This window comes from Linepithema humile, chromosome 5 (genome assembly GCF_040581485.1).
Source record: "Linepithema humile isolate Giens D197 chromosome 5, Lhum_UNIL_v1.0, whole genome shotgun sequence".
Classification (NCBI taxonomy): Eukaryota; Metazoa; Arthropoda; class Insecta; order Hymenoptera; family Formicidae; genus Linepithema; species Linepithema humile.
The window spans coordinates 29,987,673-30,007,632 of record NC_090132.1 but is presented as its reverse complement, the minus strand read 5'-3'; the positions used below and the strand labels follow the sequence as shown (position 1 = coordinate 30,007,632).

Genomic DNA, 19,960 nt, shown 5'->3' with positions numbered 1-19,960 from the left:
GCCGAATGCAGACAGATATCTCGTGACGTATATTTCTGCACAATGGTCAAATGCAGATTTTGCAATGCGGAACGGTTTTCATCGTGCAAACACTGTGTAAGTCTCTGTACAAACGTGTTATCGACGTTAATGCCATCTGCGTGTGCGTTTTATACTTCAGCTAAAACTTCTACATAGAAAGTCAATCAATGGAAATGCATCAAAAATACATTCTTTTTAGGACAAGATTTTATTAAATATATTTAAATCATAATTTTCGGAAAATGATAAAATCGTATATTTTCCTAAAAATGCAGTAATGAGAAAATACAATCACAAAGTGCAGATACTTGGCGATACATTGAATATACATATTTCTATAACATTGTTCTGCATAGAAGTGGCAACAGTTTTTTTAAGAGCAACACATAGAAATCATGTTCTACGTAAATTGCTATAAAAAGATAAGATCCGCAACAGATATAGAACTTCTCTCAGGTTTGCAATATTTTCTCGCGATTATTTTTGATCTCATCGATACAGACAAGACAGGGAGTCTGCACGGAGGCGTACTATTGCTACTTCTCTCGTATATATTTTTAAAAGCAGATAAAAGAGAGCATTGAAAACACGCATAACGAAGTCAATTGCTTTCGCGAAGAAAACGGAGTGATTTATCTAGCAAACTTTAATAGTATCTGCGTCACAGTGGAAGAAATATTGCCAACAGCTATTTTTATGGGTGACAAAATAATATCGAAAGATTCACCTAGTCGAGTTGCGTTTTCAATTCAATGAAACGCTGCGACAATATATTGCAGCGAGAATCGTATCGGAGACTTGTCATTGTTGGAGAGTGCCATTGCTGACAGATTAGCGGACCAAGTGCATCGATAAAACACCGATCGATATCAGATAGATCGATCGTAGCAGCTCAAGAACAGTTCATGTGAACTATTTGTATCAATTTCTTTCTTTCGTTCCTTTTCTTTCCTTCCTTTCCTTCCAGTGCACTTTGCTGCACGAAACGATCGTTGGATTGCAAAAAAAAGTAGCGTAGTTGCCGTTTCGTCTCTTCTGTGATCGATCGACCGTTTTCTTTTTCTCCCGGCGTTTTGAAAAAAGATATAGAAGAATTAAGGATTTTCAAGATAAGATTGCTCTACCGAAAGCAACATTTTCTGGCTCACGTGCTGGATCGCAAAGAATTCTTCGTTATTTCCTCTTAAAGATTTCTTTTATGGGATTCTTCGATGGATGGAAAGACAAGTGGTTTTCTAGCGAGCTTGGAAATCTTCATCAATTATTCACACAAAAAGATAAACGAAAATAAAACAAATTTTATTAAATTTTTACATTTTTAATTAAGGGGTTATAACACCTTTGAGGGTCAAAAAAATTCAAATTTTTTTTTTTGGCTTAAATGATATGATTGGAATGTACAGAATATAATTTTATTCGATCTGGAACTCTTTCATGTACGAAATAGTCATGTTTGTACGCAGCGCCATAGCGCGCGGAGAGAGCCTCGGAGCGCTCTCCGAGTATTCTGCCTTTCTACTTCAAATGTCGAGTAGTTGAGGGTTTTGTATAGTTTAATATAATCAGGGCTGGGCAAAATGTATTTCAAATTGTATTTCAAATACAATAAAATATTTGAAATACAAAATGTACAATGCTAACACAATCTTGGTATTTAAATTATAAAATACAAAATACTTTTAATTTTTAATTTTCGATTTAAAATACAAAAATTTTGTATTTTAAATAAAAAAATTAAAGATATTTTGCAATAAATACTAAAATAGTTAGTATTTTGTATTTTGTATTTCAAATGTGTTTGCCCAGCCCTGAATATAGTATTATAGATGTCGCTTGCGATCATTTAAACAAAAAACTTTATTTCATGCCGGAATTGTTTGTTTACTGCAAACAGTTTCTGTTATACCACCGGCTTCGGCTTTTCGAATTGCATTGAAACGTCGTAACATTGTTGTAATAATGCCGAAAAAGAGAATATATGCAAATAAGAAAGGGAGTAGAGCAAGTACTTCACGTGCAAGTCGAAGTTCAATAAAGAGAAGGCAACCTTTAAATAGGTATTCTTTAGAAGGCGAAACTGAAAGTGTGAGCACGTCGGCGAAAAAACTGAAAACGAGTACGGACGATTACGAGATACACGTGAACAAAACTTTTGGGTATTGTTTCATTAATTTTGTTACCGTTTTTACAAGCATTTCGCAATTAATTGTTTGCAAAACGTGTGGCTCGAACATCAAGTTTGAAGAATCCAGTTGTCGCGGTCTAGGTTTCAAAATTGCTGTTATTTGTGAAAAGTGCGTGCCAAAATATATTAACTCTAGCCCACTTATAAACAATCACGCTTACGACATAAATCGCCGAATGGTATTTACAATGAGATTACTCGGTATAGGAATTAATGGGATTAAAAAATTTTGTGCATTTATGTGTTTGCCGATACCAGTGTATCAGTCTTTTTATGACAAAATAATTTCAAACATTCGTGTTGCCACTAATGCTGTGTGTGGAACTTCAATAAAACGAGCAGCTGCAAAAGAAAAAGAGATGTCATTGGAAAGAGGACAGATAGACGGGATAACAGTTTCTGGTGACGGAACCTGGAGAAAGAGGGGATTTTCGTCTTTGTTCGGTGTCGTATCACTAATAGGGTGGTGCACGGGAAAAGTCGTCGACATTGCAGTGAAATCTAAATTCTGTAAGGCCTGCAGTTTGTGGAACGGAAAGCAAAATACAAGCGAATATGAAGAATGGGCTGCAAATCACGAAGCAAACTGCGAAAGAAATCACGAAGGTTCGTCGGGAAAGATGGAAGTAGACGCAGTCATAGAAATGTTTCAGCGGTCCGAAAAATTGCACAATTTAAAATATTCTCATTACATCGGTGACGGGGACAGCAAAACATTCAAAGGCATTTTAGATTCGAAACCTTATGATGATTTGAATGTTTGTAAAAAAGAATGTATAGATCACGTTCAAAAACGTATGGGCACGAGATTACGTAATTTGAAAAAAAATATAAGAGGTCTTGGAGGCAGAGGCAAATTGACAGGCAAACTGATCGACGAGTTGACAATATATTATGGTCTAGCTATTCGCAGAAATCCTAATTCCATTGAAGATATGAGACGAGAAATATGGGCGACTTTATTCCACAAGATTTCCACGGACAGCGAACCGCAGCACGACCGTTGCCCAGTCGGAGAAAACTCTTGGTGTTCTTGGCAGCAGGCGAAAGCGCACAACGAATTACATCACTACCAACACAAAGCAGCTTTGAATAATGAAGTTTTTAAGGCTGTTCAACCAATTTATGAAGAACTAAGTCGAGACGAGTTGCTATCCCGCTGTGTTGGCGGGTTTACCCAAAACAGCAACGAGAGCTTCAATTCTGTGCTGTGGGCAATAGCACCGAAAATTGTTCATAGTAACAAAGCAATCGTTGATATTGCCGCAAATATTGCTGTTTGCAATTTTAACGATGGTTTGCACAGCATAATGGAAATTATGCAAGTCTTAAATTTGATAATTGGCAGTACTTGCTACAATTTCTGCGTTGAAACAGACGAACGCCGGATCCGCGCAGCTGAGCGCGCCATGACCAAGGAAGCTCAAGAAGCTCGTAGGCAGCAGACATCAGCTCGGAAGGCCACAGATGACGAGTATATAAATGTAGAAGGTCAACTGTATGGTGCAGGCATTGCAGATTAACGGTGAGCTCCTAATAATTACAAGTTTTCTCGTTACAAAACTTTAAATGCGATTTCTGTAAAACACCATTTTTCAAATTGGTGTGCAGCGTAGCTCCCACAATTTACATCGGATTAACTTGAAACAAAGCTTATCCTGCGCCAAATTAAATTTTTTACGGAAGTACGTAGCCGTTTTTTAATAGGATTGTTAGTTTTTTTTTGGGAATCAATTTTATAAACGATTTTTTAGTGAAGATTTGTATACTTTTTTTCAAGTTACTGTAAATTCCACAAAAATTAATATTTTTCAAAAATCCTACGTACTTCCAAGGCAAATTTATCAGAGAATATGAGATGTTTTGAATTTTTGTTCTATGTCATACCAGTCAGCCGGAATCCTGCACACCGATTGGACCGGCATAGCGCAAAGGGTCATCTTTGACGCCATCTACAGGATATTCTTTTCAGTATTTTTTAATTAAAAAAATATATTTTATAACTAAAAACTATAATAAAATCAACCCTCAAATCTGTTTTTTGATTACTCTATTCCTTAGATGTGAAAAAAATTAATGAAAAAGAGGAAAAATTTCTTACGCAAAGGTGTTATAACCCCTTAATGTAGTATTTATAAAAAAAATTTAATTTCTTTATTTGACTATAAATTAAAAAAATTTTAATTTGCAATAATTTGTTTATAATTTAAAAGCTCTTTAAAAATAATATTTTTATTTCAAAAAGTACTTACGCAATATATTTACGCGACGGTTTAATCGACTTGAAATAGAACAGCGATTTTTCCGGAACAACTGCTGATGGTTTGTCAAACTTCATCGAGTCTTGCTGCAGCCAGGCAGTCGTTTAATCAGAGTAAGAGGGGGAAAACAAAGATCGTTAAATTACGAAAATAGATCGTAAAATGTACTCGAACGGCTAGTTTCGCATTGTACGGTTTATGCTACGATTAAAACAACACACACACAACGAGAAATATTGTTATACTATTTTTATTAAACTCTAACTTTAAAAACTTTATCTCTCATTAAAAATTACTATATTATTACAAAATTTTAATTTTTGCATCCATGAATGACATAATGATCTATTTTAATAATTTTAAATTTTTTTACATGAATCAAGTTATTGAATATCATTGTTTTGTAGTTTTGAAATTTAAATCGGCGCAGACACGATAATGGGGTTGAATATGATGCTGAAAGAACTTATCGTTTCCGACGTTGCACGGTGCTTCCGCTCGAAGGAATTGCTTTGGTGGTCTTAAGGAGCGACTGTCGTAATTCTATTATCACACCGAATGCCATTAGCATAATAATAAAAGCGGCACTTTTTATAGAGGTGTCTCAACACAGAAAACGGGCCGGAAATTTTTCTGTAGATACGTTACTCCAGAGTGTCGTCATTTTTTAATTAATTTCAAGTAAAATTACAATCAGATATAATTATTTGACATACTATTTATAGTACTATACTATATATATTGTATGACACATAAAAAAATATATGACAAAATGATGACAAAGAATTCCGATTCATAACTCGCTTTATTTTTCGAGAACTGTCAAAGAATATAAATTACTATTTCACTATTTTACTATTTTTATGCTTGTTATCACTTATGCGAGAAACGCAAAGGCTATTACTCCCAACTAAGTTGATGCGTCTATTTCTAGATTAAGGCACTTCGCCAAACATATGTTAATTGTATGAATTTCGATTATTCATTTTTGCACGGATGACGTTAGTCCGCTTTAGACTACGCAAAAATAGTTTTTCTCTTTATATTTTCTTTCCATTTCAATTTCTGAATGAAGTAGTCAATGACAAGAAATTATTAATGGAGAAGAAAAGCGGATTTACATAACTTAATTATCTCAGTAATTAATAGAGAATTAAGTATAATCACTTATCACATTTAGATTTATTCTTATCGCATTCTATCGCATAAATGATTTTGATGAAAACAATTATCTAATATGCTTTTTTCATAATGTATTATTCGCATTATCATGCATTATCCTCATTATTGTTAATACTTTGGAACATTTACAGTAATTTCTTAAGTGTGTTTTATTGACTTAACGTCCGATCCTTTCTCGATAATGTAAATACAAAAAGTGTCTGATAAATCTTATATTTAGAGTGAATTATTATAAAAATTAATATTTATAATTATATTTATTATAATTTAAAATATTTTTGGTGCAATTTAAATTAATTATTATATGAATGATTTAATTAAATTAAATACAATTAAAGTACAGATTATTTATAACTATATAATCTTATTTTAAAATTTAGAATAATCGGAAATTATTTATTATAATTTTTTCTATCTGCGATTATAGGGCGATACGGGAGCATACCGGAGTAGAACCGGCGTCAGTGTTGCTAGCACATTCGGTAGAAATACTTCCGGTGGAAGTAACCTGCCAAGCTGTAGAAGCAGCTATTCCGGAGTCGGATCGAGTTCTGCTCGAGCTGCCGCCAAGGAACGGGTGCTTGCTGGTTTTGGAAGCGCTTTTCTCAAAAAAGATAAACTCGAAGAGAAATCTACATACAAATTTTCATGTGAGATATTTATTCGCTCGTAGTACCTTTTTCGATAGTTTCTGTACTACTTATAAAATTTTTAAAATACATTAACATACATTATCGTTTACATATATTTAAAATATTATATTAACATTGTTTATTCAATTTAACTTTGTTTTTCACTAACAATTATCACGTAATTTAATCGTATTTAATACAATATTTTATCAAGAATATATCAACATATATCTAAATTAATAGATATAATTATAATGGCAGTATAGAATACGCATGTATAAGTGTTATTTCTTTTAGAAAAGTGACGAATATGGGCAGATTTTTTTTTAAATTATCACAGGTATCAAAGATATCGACAAAAGTCGGTTGCATTCCGGAAGATCGTCGTCGGAAGACGTGAGGGCGAAAAGCCCGCTATCTGACAGTAGGTCATCTCTCCTCGAGAAATACTCGTTCTCAGCTGGCAAAACATCGGAGAGGCCGTCTTCCGTGTTGGACAGATATAACCGACCGGCTTCGCGGGAGAAGAGCAGAGAGCCTGAAGGAATAACGCGGTACGGATCCAGCACATATCCCGGATCCGGCCTTGGTCGAAATTATGGCAACGATGGTAGGATCGAGAAGAAGGATCACCCACCTTATAGAGGATTGCGTCCTAATTCCGGAAGGACATCGCGGGAGCCCAGTCCAGAGGTCGGTGTTGGAAAAACAAATTCCTACAGAATCTATTCGAGAGCACCGTCTTATGGTCGTTCAGCTACTTCGCCTAGTGAGTGCGATTGTGTTTTATTATATTTATATTATAAATAAAAAAATATAAAGAATGTATCTTTTAATTATACAATTTCATTATTGTTAACCAACTTTACAGTAATTATTTTTAAATGTAACTTCAGAAATGTAAAGATTTATTTCTAAGTTAAAATTTGTGAGATTGTTTAAATTTTAACATTTAATAATGCTGAGTTCAGGTTATGTAATAATATAATTCGCAAATGTTACTATTTGCGAATTTTGTAATGTACAACTGTTTGTATTTTACATCTGGCAAAAATAAACAATTAGTTTTAAAGAAGGTCGATTTTTCAGGTACATCCGAATCGAGCTCGGCTACAATCTCGACGAGATTTGGCTCGACAGCTGGTTCACGGTTTCTCTCATCGCGAAGCGGCAACGAACGAGTGTCTACAGCTCAAAGCTACCCCACAACGGATAGATTTCGAAGCTCAAGCAAGTTGACCAACCAGAAAGACGAAGAAGAACTAAAGCTTGACGCAAAATCTGAAAAAAATGATCATGAACCATCGAAAACGGCAAGCCAAATGGAAGAAGATGAAACTAACAGTAGATTTTCTGACAGCGAATTTCTGACGTTAAAGATGACGACCAGAGGCACTTCACCAACGCCTCCCGCGTCTTCGTCTTACGTCAGAAGCAGACGTGCGGAAATCGATATTGTTCATCAAAAAGAAGTGATTAGACCTCGAAAACTGCCGGATTCTACAGATGGAGAAACACAGTGCGATCGAATGAAAGAGACATCGAGGTTCTCGAGATATGGCGGTGGCAATAGAGTGCCCTGGTCGTATTTGGATAAATACTCGTCAGGTACGACTGGAAATTCATCGATGTATTCGTCCAGAGGATACAGTAACGCAAATTCCACCGGTGATAAACTCAACAGTTTTGCGTATACGAGAACAAGCGAAGCCTCAGCAACTACGAGAAATGAATCTGCTGTTAAAGAATCGAGTTCTAGTCAGGAAACTGGAAAAAAGGAGAAAATATTCGATAGTTTAAATTGCACAAAGACTGGTGACGACTCATCGGCATCTATTGATTCGAAAGAATCATCGAGCAATCGAGATATTCAAAAGAAAAATAAAAAATCTAATGAAACCAAAGTACGAGATAGCGAACAGTGTTCCTGCGGTGCGCGAAAGACTGAAATGAACGAGAATTCTAGCAGTACCAGAACTTCCAACCAAGATCTCGCATTTCACCGTACAGAGAATTTGGCAATACCGGATTCCCGGGAGAACAAAAGTGGCCGTCAGGAGCAGAATAATAGACAAAGTCCTGCGTCGAAGTGTTACGAATATAATCAGAAGAGATCATCTATTTCGCTGAAATGTTCTTCGCCAAAGAGCGAAATTCCAAAATGCTCTTCAAGAACTGAATCAACACCATCGAAATTCGAAGCATACTGCGAAAGAAGAGGATCCATGCCTAAATCTGATGGCAATTTCTCTTCTAGAGCCGAAGAATCTCTTCGTATTGTAGAAGGACATTGCCAGGACCAAAATGAAGAAGTTATATCTTTAAAACGTGATGCTTCGCAAAGAAAAGATTCTACGTCAAGGTACGTAAACCTTTGTATTTTTATAATAAAGTAATTATTTAATATTTTAGTTGTACTTTGTTGATAAATATTTAATTAAAAAAAAAAAAGTTTTCAACTATCGAAATAATTTGAAGCAAAACAATCGGCTTAAATTTGCGTAAAAAATCTATCTAGTAAAGAAAAAGTGCGCAATATTTGCAAAAGGCCAAATATTATCTTATATTTTTCGCAATTTTTCATTAAAAGCAGTTCTTCGCAAAGTCGTTCAGCATCGACAGCGCAATCCCGTAATGTGTCGACGAAGAACACGTCGCGTCAAATGACGCGGACCAGTTCATCAGACGGATCATCTGTAGGCCTGCCAATTGGCAGATCGAAATCATCGTCAGCCAGTTCCGTGACGAGTCAGGGTGTAAAAATAAAAGCGACGACGCCGCCATCGTCCGGCAAATCATCCGGCAATTCGGTTCCGCCGTCAGTGAATCTACGACAAGGCGGTTCGCCGGACGCGCGCGGCAAACCACCTGTACCGAAGAATGATACTACGACCGCCGCCACGACGAAGTGCATCGTGGCAGCGAAGTACGTGAACAAGGACTTCCGCAAGTCGACCTTGAATATGGAAAACGGCGATCCGTTGCGCTCCAAGTACACGAGAAGAAAGAAAAGTCAGAGAACCAGCTCTCAAGATTCCGAAACAATCTCGGAGTGTGTTTCCCAAGCCGTTTCTTCGGGGTCTCCGATTTCGATGAAATCCGATCGATCGAGATTGAGAACTCCATCGGGAGGATCAAGACCGATGATCGGAAGGAGCGACTCGAATGGTTCAATGAGATGGGAAAAATCGAGGAAATCCAAGTCACCTTGCGGAACAAAGAGGCCGTCTGCGACGTCAAGTTCCAACAGCAGTAATCAGTCGACCTCGAATTCTTCCAGTAGCGAGGACGATGACGAACGCACTGACAGACCGAATTCGAGACGAAGAAAAAAACGAGCGTCGAAGTCGCCCACGCACGAGACAAGAGGTAAGATTAGTGCGGGATCGTCGAGAACAAGCGTGCTGGCGTCATCAGCCGATGAAATATCTATGACAACGGAGAAACCACCTAGGCCACCTTCCAGTCCGCGGTCGAAAAGTGATCGCTCCGCGAAGACGGAAGAGGCCAAATCTTTTCTGATGAGAGCATTAGCACCAGTGACGAACTTTTTTAAGACTAAAAGTCAGGACTCCGGTGATACGAGCAAATCAGGTGGTTGGGTTGATTACAATGACGAGAATTATGAAGTCAGTAATAAGACGGGACTACCGCTGTCATCTTCGAGGTCAAACCTGTCGAAAAGTCCGAACAATTGCGAAAGAAACGATGGGATAAGAGGAAATAATTCAAGGCTTCAGCATCAATCTTCTGGAGAGAAACCATGGTGGTTGGATTCGAATTCCGACAACGTTCCTGACGGGGTTGAAAGAGTTAGTCCATGGAACAATGATGTTAGTCAAGACACAACGGTCAGCACGGTCTTGCCGGACGATGGTAAATTAGTTTTTCAATATTTGCAATATATTAATATTTAAATGTACATGAAAATTGTTTTTTCATACATTTATGTAGATATGTATTGCAAGCACATGTATATATGATGAGAATGTGCGACTAAACAATTTATAAACATAATTTGATCATTTTTGTTAACATAAAATAAACCAATTTTTATTATTTCCTTAAATATATATTTTAAGATTTAGTATTTCAGTGTTTTTGATAGATTATTAGTAATTTCCAATTCTCTAAAAGTTCTTTTAAACTTTTTATTTTCTTATTTTATTTATTGCTAGGAAAGTACAAGCTGAAAGTTTGGCGACAAGAGTCGGGAGAGCGTGTCTGGTGGTTGGACGACATTTCAGCGGAGGAAACGAAGAAATCATCCTCGTCGGCGTCTCCAATTTCGAGACGGGGATCCAGTCGAGGCAGTTTTCGATCAGTCAATCGACGAAATCGCATCAGGCATCAGCAGTCCGGCGAACGAGCATGGTGGATGAGCGACGACCCCGAAAAAGTCCCGGAGGGCATAGAAGTCATCCCTGTTACATCTCCTGTAGCATCTATCGACTGCGTCGACAAACCTGACTTGGTCGATAACGACCTTTACTCTTCGAAGCCGCTTAAGAAAATCCGACATATTGAATCCGGAGAGAAAGCATGGTGGATGGACAGCTCCTCGAACATTCCTGACGGCGTCGTCAGAATCCCCGCGGAAACTTCCAACAGCACTTCCGACTCCTCCGAGTCATACGAGAAGATCGATATCGGCGTTAACCGTGAACCTGAAACGTGTGTTAAGAACGGCCTCTCCAGATTTCCTATCGAATTTCCGCCACCACCGCCCGAGGAGCCGTTGGGGGATCGTGCAAGTCCAGAAGGGGTAAAACTGATCGTCATATCATGCAGCATTCATCATTTCACGTAATCTCTCAGCACCATACGTCATTCTGATAATGGGCTTTGTGCAATTCGATAAATCTCTGAACGTGAGAGATTGCAGTAAGCCAAACAAAAGAGAGATAAGATTACGAGATCTGATTGAGTTGTTGATAAAATGTTACGTTATGTATACAAATAATTATTGAGGATTAAGATAAAAATTATTGATTAACTTTTGAGTAGCTTTTACTTTCTCACAATCAATTTATCTAAAGTAGTGAACTCTTTTCGAAATACGTGTGAAATGAAATAAGAATCTTTATGATTGTGTTTTTATAATTAAATAATAAAATTTAATGTTTAAAAATAAAATGTCAAAGAAATATAATAGAAATAGAATAACAAAAATAAATTCATAAATATGGATAATTTACTGTTTGATCAAAGTAGGATTTACTACTGAATTTTAATGATTACTGTTAATTATTTTTTTTTTATTACAATTTTAAAAAACGACTAATATTGCATTATCGTGTTATATGTTACAATACTATTTCGTCAACTGTATTTTCTAAAAATGAGAAATACGACTTAAAGTTTGAAAAAGCTTCGCCACAAGGTGCTTCAGTTCGTTATCTCTGCCGCAGGTCGAGAATCCACCTGATCCACCAGACAATTATGGTGGACGAGACTCGCCTTACGACAATGTGCAACCGACACCCCGAAGATTGTCACCAAGGAAACGACCCTCTACGTTACCGTTGTTTATTGGCCAGCACACTGACATCGATGATGTACTCGGTGATACAGCTGCCTTGTATCACAGTCCTGTTCTCTCTCGTGTTCGTAAACAGCAACGCGTTGAAGAGGGTGAGTCTGAAATGAATTTAATGTCACTTAGTGATCAATGCTATCGTATCTAGCTTACATTGTATCAATCGGATCATCCGATGTATCGAATACAGCTCAACAGAGTGAATCCGATTAAATCTGTTGTACAAGATTTTGAAAGCAGTCGACAGAAAATTAATTCAATATATTGTTGGAAGAAACGGAGAAGGATATCAATAGACAATTAAAATTTTTGCAAGAAATATGCGCCAAGTTAAATGTTTAGAAAAATGTATTTTTTAATGATTCAGTTAAGTTTACATTTTTATGCGCATAAGTTAAAGGCTAGCTCAATTTGTTTTATGAATTATAATTATTGTCTTTCTTATACGTTTGCGTTTATATGTGTTACAGACTTTTCCGAAGACAGTTCTGAGTGCGAAGAAATAGATGCAACTCAGGTAATCATTCATGACAGCACGCCGCAAACACCGGTGATTCAACGAAGGAACCGGTATGTTTCACAATAATCAAGCATAAATTTTTGGCAAATATTCATGAATTCCGGAGACATATATTTATTATACTTATATAAATTAATATATTATCTACGCACGCGCGCACATATACATTACCATACTTAACGTGATATTTTTCTTTTTTAGAGATAATGAGAGGATTCAACCCGATGGCTACATTCCGGTAAGTCTCTTATCATGTGTATTGACTGCATGTTAATGTACTATTTTCTAGATTATTTTTTAATTATTTTTTATTTAACTTTTTTACTTGACGTCCGAGTGTTATCAAAACTAAATATTAAAAAAGTAAACGAGAATATAGTCAAATTAAGATTTCTCATAAAAGAATGTCAGTTCAAGGTATGAAAATTCTATTGAAGAGATGTAATAAACATGTTGATGAACTTCACGTAGAAACATGCGAGGACAGACTTCCATTCTTTTTAATTATGCATTCATTCGTATTTACTGTTTCAATGTGCTCGTTTTTGCATACAATATCTCGCTGGTTGGCCCATGAGAGATGGATAGGTTTGCATGACTATATCGAAAAAGCCTGCTAACAAAGATCTACGACGGGGACGAGATCAAAAGAAGTACAAGTGTGCGCGACATCATTGTTTCTTGCGAGGGATGCACGAACAAGACCCTTCTTTTTGCCACCCTCCCACATTTTCTCGTATTGCATGCAAAGCAGTGCTAACAAAGATCTTGCTTACTCAAGTGCTTGTATCACCCTTCGCGTATCGTGGCAGCGTTAGCAATTACTTACTATGACATCGTAGCAATTTTCATTAATATTGAATCCAGTTTTTAAATCATGTTTTATTACATCTCTCGTAGAATTTAGATACTATAAATAAACAAATAATTATTGTGTTTGTTATTGATCATTAAAGATTATTTTTATTGCGTTTATTTTGATATACATAAATTTGATATACGTAAATTTAATATCATCTAAATCGCAATTTATGATATAATACATAATTAAATAAAATGGAAAGATGTACAATGTATGCATAAAATATATATTTTATTTTTGTATTATTTTATTATTAAAATTTGAAATATATATATATCTACATTATGTAATATATGTATATGTGTATATACATATATATATTTAGAAAGATTAGAATTTTTTTCTGTCTCTCTTTCTCTTAAATTTTGAATAGTGTGTGTGTATTATATAAAATACCGTAATTTATAAAATGCTATGCATAATATAGAATATTTATCAATTTATTAGGCAATTCAGTTTAAAAAATTTGATTATGCTTTTTAGTGGACGTCCTAATTTAACGAATATTTTTAAAGATCTATTAAAAAGGCTGCATATATTTTTGCAAGACTGTGTATATATATATAAATCTTTGTAATTAATTTTGACTTTAATGCAGATTTTATGAGCATTCTGTAATACGATATGGAAGCATTTATAGTTAACAGTTATGCAGAAGTCACTTATATTTTCACAAGCTGCTGTTGTGAGTTGCATCATGGCAGTGTTAGTACCCTCCCGCACAATAAACCCTCCATCACGTTTCTATGAGCTCAGCATCCCCTTTTGTGCTATTCGAGACTCCTATGGGGACTCGTAGTGCAGCGGACAATACATACAGCTGCGCTTATAGTCTCATATCTTGCGTTGGCTGGTTATTTTTTTACCGTGCAATTATTATCTCAACCATTCTATTGGTTTTTTCTGGACAGATTGTTCTTCTGTATGATTTTTTAAAATTGTCTTTGATTTTTAACTTGACTGCTATTATCAAGATGTATGGAATTAATTTCTTGTTCATTAAACATAAATTGATTAATATTATAAAAATAATAGCGTTTGATAACAAGTTTTTAAATACATTAGAACTTTTAAATATATTTATTTGCAACATCCAAAAATATATTAAATGTTGATACCGTTTTAAATTAATTTGTTTGATATACTGTCTAAAGTTTTTTATGTTTATTATTCATAAAATATTTTAATCTTAAAAAATTACTTGACGTTTGTTGTTGAAATATGCATTATAAATTTTCTGAAAAATAATTCTTTAAGTAAAATAAGAAAAGAAATTCTTTACTTTTAATTTTATATCAAGAAATAAAACAAATTAGATTGAAATAAAAATTTGAGATATATTTTATATTAAACTCGCTTTAGATAATTTTTTACGATAAATTACAATAGAATTCGATATAAAAATTTAGTAAAAAAACATTTAAAAAATTAGAATTATAAATTTAAAATATGTATTATTAATATATTTCTAATTTTTTATATGTTTTTTATATTATACATATATAAAATTATAAAGAAAATTTTATTTCTAATTCTATTGTGAATTACAGATCGTTGAAAATAAATTTTAGAAAGAAGATAATGAAAACAAATAAAGTTACTAAACAATACATTCTACAATCGCGGTGTCAGAAGAAAAATTTTTTTATCTGAAAACGGCACAAAGAAAATGCGATACATAATACAGTTCTTTATTCTGTTAATTATATATATAATATATATAAAACTAACGTGAATTACAAAGGTAATTGTATATATCAATGATTTCTTAATAAACACATGAATAGATGTGTAATATATTAACATCGTTCGAAACTATGAAAAATAAACTGGAGCTTGAGTACACTCTGTGTCTTATGAAGAAATGTTCAGCAATTTTATCAACAAATATAAAAATCACAGATTTATATCTTGTCGAAATCTTACATTTAATTTGAACACCGATGCGATTCAGGGTGCGCAACAAACGAACGAGAACGAGAGAGGGATTCGACCGCGCGGCGGCGGCACTGTCGAAGGCGACAGGTGTCCGCGGCGCGTTCAGTGTCGCGACGGCCGCTCGCGAGGTAAGGTACGTTGTTATGTGTCGTGTGTTTCCGTGTCGCATTTGTTCGTTATCTTTTCTGTTACGCGATATCGTGTCTTCCGTGCGTGTATCGTGCTCCTGCTCCTCGTGCCGTGCTGAAGAAGCTTACGTGTTTACATTCTTTGCGGCGGCGGCGGAAGTGCGCGTGTCGCCTGAAAGGTAAGTTCCGTCCCTCGCGCAGACTCCGCGTTCTAAATGTTGCTCTGAAGCGCGCGCACTTTCATCTCTTGCAGGGAGATCTGAACCTAGCCGCTTCCCGGCTGGCCTTTCGTTCTCGCTTCGAAAAGATTTCGTTACCGGTTAGCGACAAAAACTGAACGGATATTTGCAAATATTTCCAGTTTTAATTTATCGTTTTCGAAAGCCGTGGAAGGATAACGATAAAAGGCACGTGGGAACTCGAGTTGAGTTAAGAAGGAATAACCTCAAACAAGCATAACCTCACTTATGTTTGGAAAACTGTAAGACATCATCTGAAGATGATGTAAATTATATTAAGGTAACTATATGATAACCTCTTAATAAACAAATAAATATACATACAGGCAATGTATGAATATTAGACACTTATGAACTATTCCAAACATTGCTAACAATTTGGAGTATGCTTTGTGTCTCATTAATTCAAAAGTTGAGAATATTTGATACTTTAACCAAAGAATTAAACAATAAATAAATCTCTTTTATTATATTGCAACGTAAAATCAGAATACGTTTAATACGAAGATCTTTATTTTCATTATAAAGCATGTATTTCACTTTGAAGCATCTGCTTATAAATATTTTTTGTCGCGATCGAACATATTGATAATATGATCAATAAAGGTATGTAACCTACTCAGCAGTAATAAAGGTATTATGCTACAAGATAAAACGCAGAAACATAAATTTTGATTGACGAATTATTGACAATCCAAATGTTTTGCTGTTTTCTGACAAATTTTATTTTGTGTTGATTGAAGGTAGCAACACACACAAATAAGTTACAATTTAGAAGTCATAAATATTGATCGTTATAATTCTAAAACTTCGATATTCAACTTTCAATAATATTTTGAGAAGGTAGCATTGTATTATATATACATATACAGATTCGTTTCATTACATTTGGCATATCGACAAACGTGTTCGATCTGATCGAAATATTTTCACGTGAATATTACATGGTTTTTTTAGAAGTCTGGATCAGTAATTTTCTGGAATGTTCCGCGTCTCGACTGGTTCGCTCAGCCGTTCCTGTTGAAGCATTATTTATTTCGAAGTTTAGGTTAGTTAGCGCGTACGGATGATAGGTCCGGTTCACGTTCGCTGTTCCATCACGCTTTTTTTTCAGTCGTTTACCTTCGGATCTGTGTTGTGTGAAATTTTCGCGTGATCGTCAACGTTAATAACCCACTTGGAAACAGGCGCGCTATTAGATTCGTTGAAAGAGCATAAAATGCTCCAAAAGTGTTTAAAAGTCGGTAGTATCGTTCTCAATGATTTATAAAAGAAAGTATTTCAAGAATAGCAATATTTTAAAATATAGCTCTGTATAAAATTTACTACACTCTGAAATATATCGTATTAAAACTCTATCTACGGAAACATATCTACGTAATGAAGTAAGCCAAAATGCTGTAACTGGAGCGCGGCAAAACGTGATATTCCGAAACTCAATTCTTAGCAAACGCTGAAAACGTGCTCCCAAAAATATGGTATTCCGAAAAGTAAATTTATTGATTCAAATGAATTTGAAAATCCTCACGAGTTCGATCTCGCGTCGCGATTGCATCTTGATCATGAATCTTTCGTCGACCACAACCGCGATTACATTCGTGGCATAGCGCAGACTCGTTTTCCCTTCTGATTCTCTCTCCCCCTCGACATCTCTCCATTACTCTGTGTCTTTCCTTCTATCTCCCGTTGCATTTCTCTCTGTTCATCTTTCTATCCTTCTCCGTATCTTCTTTAGTCTCTATCACTTTCTCCCTCTCTCTCCCTCCCTCACCCCCCTCTTTCTTTCTCTCTCTTTCACACACTCGCTTATTCTTTATCTGTCCTCTGTCTTCTTCTTTGAGCCGGTTCGAAGAAGGCCCATTTGCGACTAAGAACAATGCGAGAGCAAAGATGACGAGACGGGTTGGCACGCATCAATAATGACAGCTCGCAAAATCATTTCGCGCCTGCCGCTGATTTTCCTGTGAATTTACGATGTCGCAAGAAAGTCAGTGATGCGTGAATAAAGATCATTTCGCATAGGCGCCGACTGTGCAATTTGATTTTCATTGCAGATAAAATATAAAATATTGAAATGTGTTAACTTTGAATTTTTTATTCGCGGATCTCTTTTTATTTTTTTTATTTGATCGAAAAATGAGCATATATTTTATTTTGGCAATCGTCATAATTTTGCAAATTTTTTTAGTATATTTAAGGAAAAAGAGGCCTTGTAATGAAATGTTTTTTGTGCTAAAGGATAATAATAACGTATGACATAAACGCGAGAACTGGTATAGCAATGCGCTTTTTTTATATAAATTATTACAGCAAGTTCTTTCCACACACCCGGTATAATCGCAACATGTTGCAATAAAAAACAAGGGATTTAGATTTTTGAAATTTGATTATTACAAGGTTTACTACATCGGCTTTTACTATACACATATATACACTGAGTAGCTACTGCAGTCTATATTAAACTTTCTGTAAAGTTTACTAGTTAGACGTGTCAGGAGTACGATATTTAAATAATTACTCACGAATCAAATTAATCTCTACGATTATAAGTTTCGTGAGCACATTATAATGAATGTTAAAATCTACTCAAACTTACTTATTTTGAGAAGAAAGAATGCACATATATATATTATTAATTTTTATTTTGAACGATCTATTAAGTTGTGCAAGTAATTTCGGATTTTTCAAATAAATTTTTCTCCTTTTTTTTGTTGAGCAAAAAATAGTTTGATTAACACGTAAATTAAATAATTGTTTGTCGAAGTTGTAATCAAGTTCCGCCTGTATCAGGATTTTTACGTTGCATAAAAGCGTGCTACGTGAAAATCAATACAAAATCAACACAAAGTCTATTGGAAAATATGAAATTACTTGTTACACAATTCAACAGTTATTTGCACACTATAAAGAAAAGAACTTAATATATATATAATTTGATTTGTATACTTTATTAAATATATATGAAAGCATATACATATATGAAAAGCATTGAACGGATGTACGAGAATATTTCCGATAGTTTTCTGCTTCGGATTAATAAATCGATAAGCGAGTGAAAGGAAACTCGAAGGTCAACGACCGTCTGAAAACGACAGTGGACACCGGTTGCATTAACGATGATGTCTGTAGTCCTAGATCGTTATGATTCTAGCGTTGCCGCTTTCACGGGTACATTATGCGCGCTTTCTGTCGCAGTTCCTACGTGCCTGAGCATCTTTTTATGATAGTCAGATTGCTCGTAAAATGAAAACGTAAGGACGGATAGATGGACAGATTCGTAAATACGTTATTATTTGTTGTGACTTATACTACTAAAGAAAATGGAGTAGAATAATAAAGACGTAAAAAAGTTCGAACGTGCAAGTGGTCAAATATCTGTATCGCGAGCATTTATCCAATTAAAAAGTTTTGAATGCGGAAATTCTTAACTCTGAAAGTATTCTTTGTCTGTGCTTTGATATAGGTACATCTGTCCTTCCTTCTTATCAATTTAAAACTTTCGATAGTGAGTCGGTTCTTCTTAAAATAAAAAAAAGTCTATGATTCTCCTAATAAAGTGCATATATGTACTCATATATAAGTAAAAATATATTAAATATCGAAATATATAAATTTTGAGCAACGTGATCGATTGATTTAGACTTTCCTCCGAGCAATCTGCCATTCATATATTGATGCGTTTTGAGATCTCAGTGAGAATTAAAAAGCGAGCGCGTATAACCAGCAGGAGACAGGGAATATAAAAGAACGTTTGGTCTTCTCATTTCAGCCGACAGATCGAATCGAAATAAATCGGTGGTACGAGGAACCGGTTCGCGGATTCGCGTGAGTGTGCCACGGCGTGCGCACAGAATCGCCGTGCGCACGTGAAAGGGGCGGGTTGGGGGGGGAGGGGGTGGACGTTTATCTTTTTCGAGGGACGAAGAATTGCGAACAGTCCTGGTTGTCCCTGCGGCGGGAAGAAATGTATCGCCAGATGTTTTTCACGTGCCAAGTGCAGTACCTCAACGACGTCGATCCGTTCAGTTATCCAACCCTTTATCCGGATGTTAACCCCCCCGATCACACCTTCAGCGCGACCTTGCCGCTAATCAACCAGCTCGCCGCTGTGCATCGGCTTCTTCGGGCGCCTCACAGGGTAAGTCACTTCCGACCTACATTTTTCTGTACATTTAACAAGTGATTGAGACGCAAATGCGTTTTGCGTGCGAAGAAAACGTTCATAAATCACATATTTTGTTTGAATTCCATGCATCATATTTGGCGTTATACCAAAGGACACATTTTTATGTATTTCTAAATGCAAATTTAAAATTATTCATCCACATATTCTTTGATTATTATGAAACACAAAAGATTTATACAAAAGTATAAAACTTGCAAATTTTATAAGATCTAATTGCATTGTTATATGCAATTTTTAATATGTTAAAATTTTAAGAAGTATAAATTA

General features: G+C 35.4%; 3 protein-coding genes across 6 annotated transcripts in view; all 3 read left to right on the top strand.

The window, feature by feature from the left end:
- The window catches only part of LOC137000102 (serine-rich adhesin for platelets-like), a 28,448-nt gene extending 9,046 nt beyond the window's left edge, over window positions 1-19,402 (top strand). Inside the window, exons 2-11 of the mRNA XM_067355835.1 lie at window positions 6,077-6,299; window positions 6,622-7,050; window positions 7,371-8,643; window positions 8,872-10,157; window positions 10,460-11,046; window positions 11,693-11,915; window positions 12,291-12,390; window positions 12,542-12,578; window positions 15,157-15,447; window positions 19,277-19,402. Coding sequence (XP_067211936.1) covers window positions 6,077-6,299; window positions 6,622-7,050; window positions 7,371-8,643; window positions 8,872-10,157; window positions 10,460-11,046; window positions 11,693-11,915; window positions 12,291-12,390; window positions 12,542-12,578; window positions 15,157-15,387 — 4,389 coding nt within the window. The 3' untranslated portion in view covers window positions 15,388-15,447; window positions 19,277-19,402. The remainder of the gene's footprint in view (window positions 1-6,076; window positions 6,300-6,621; window positions 7,051-7,370; window positions 8,644-8,871; window positions 10,158-10,459; window positions 11,047-11,692; window positions 11,916-12,290; window positions 12,391-12,541; window positions 12,579-15,156; window positions 15,448-19,276) is intronic.
- Window positions 1,735-6,068, top strand: LOC137000103 (uncharacterized). The gene is made up of 2 exons (XM_067355840.1): window positions 1,735-3,731; window positions 4,097-6,068. Exon 1 carries the CDS (start codon window positions 1,981-1,983, stop codon window positions 3,727-3,729), a length of 1,749 nt encoding a protein of 582 aa, XP_067211941.1. The 5' UTR covers window positions 1,735-1,980; the 3' UTR covers window positions 3,730-3,731; window positions 4,097-6,068.
- Window positions 19,391-19,960, top strand: part of Fhos (Formin homology 2 domain containing) — a 115,098-nt gene continuing 114,528 nt past the window's right edge. For 2 of the 4 annotated variants that reach the window (XM_067355838.1, XM_012373587.2), the window contains exon 1: window positions 19,391-19,645. In XM_067355838.1, the coding sequence (XP_067211939.1) occupies window positions 19,472-19,645 (174 nt within the window). In that variant the 5' untranslated portion in view covers window positions 19,391-19,471. The remainder of the gene's footprint in view (window positions 19,646-19,960) is intronic. The other 2 variants (XM_067355839.1, XM_067355837.1) reach the window with 2 other exon arrangements.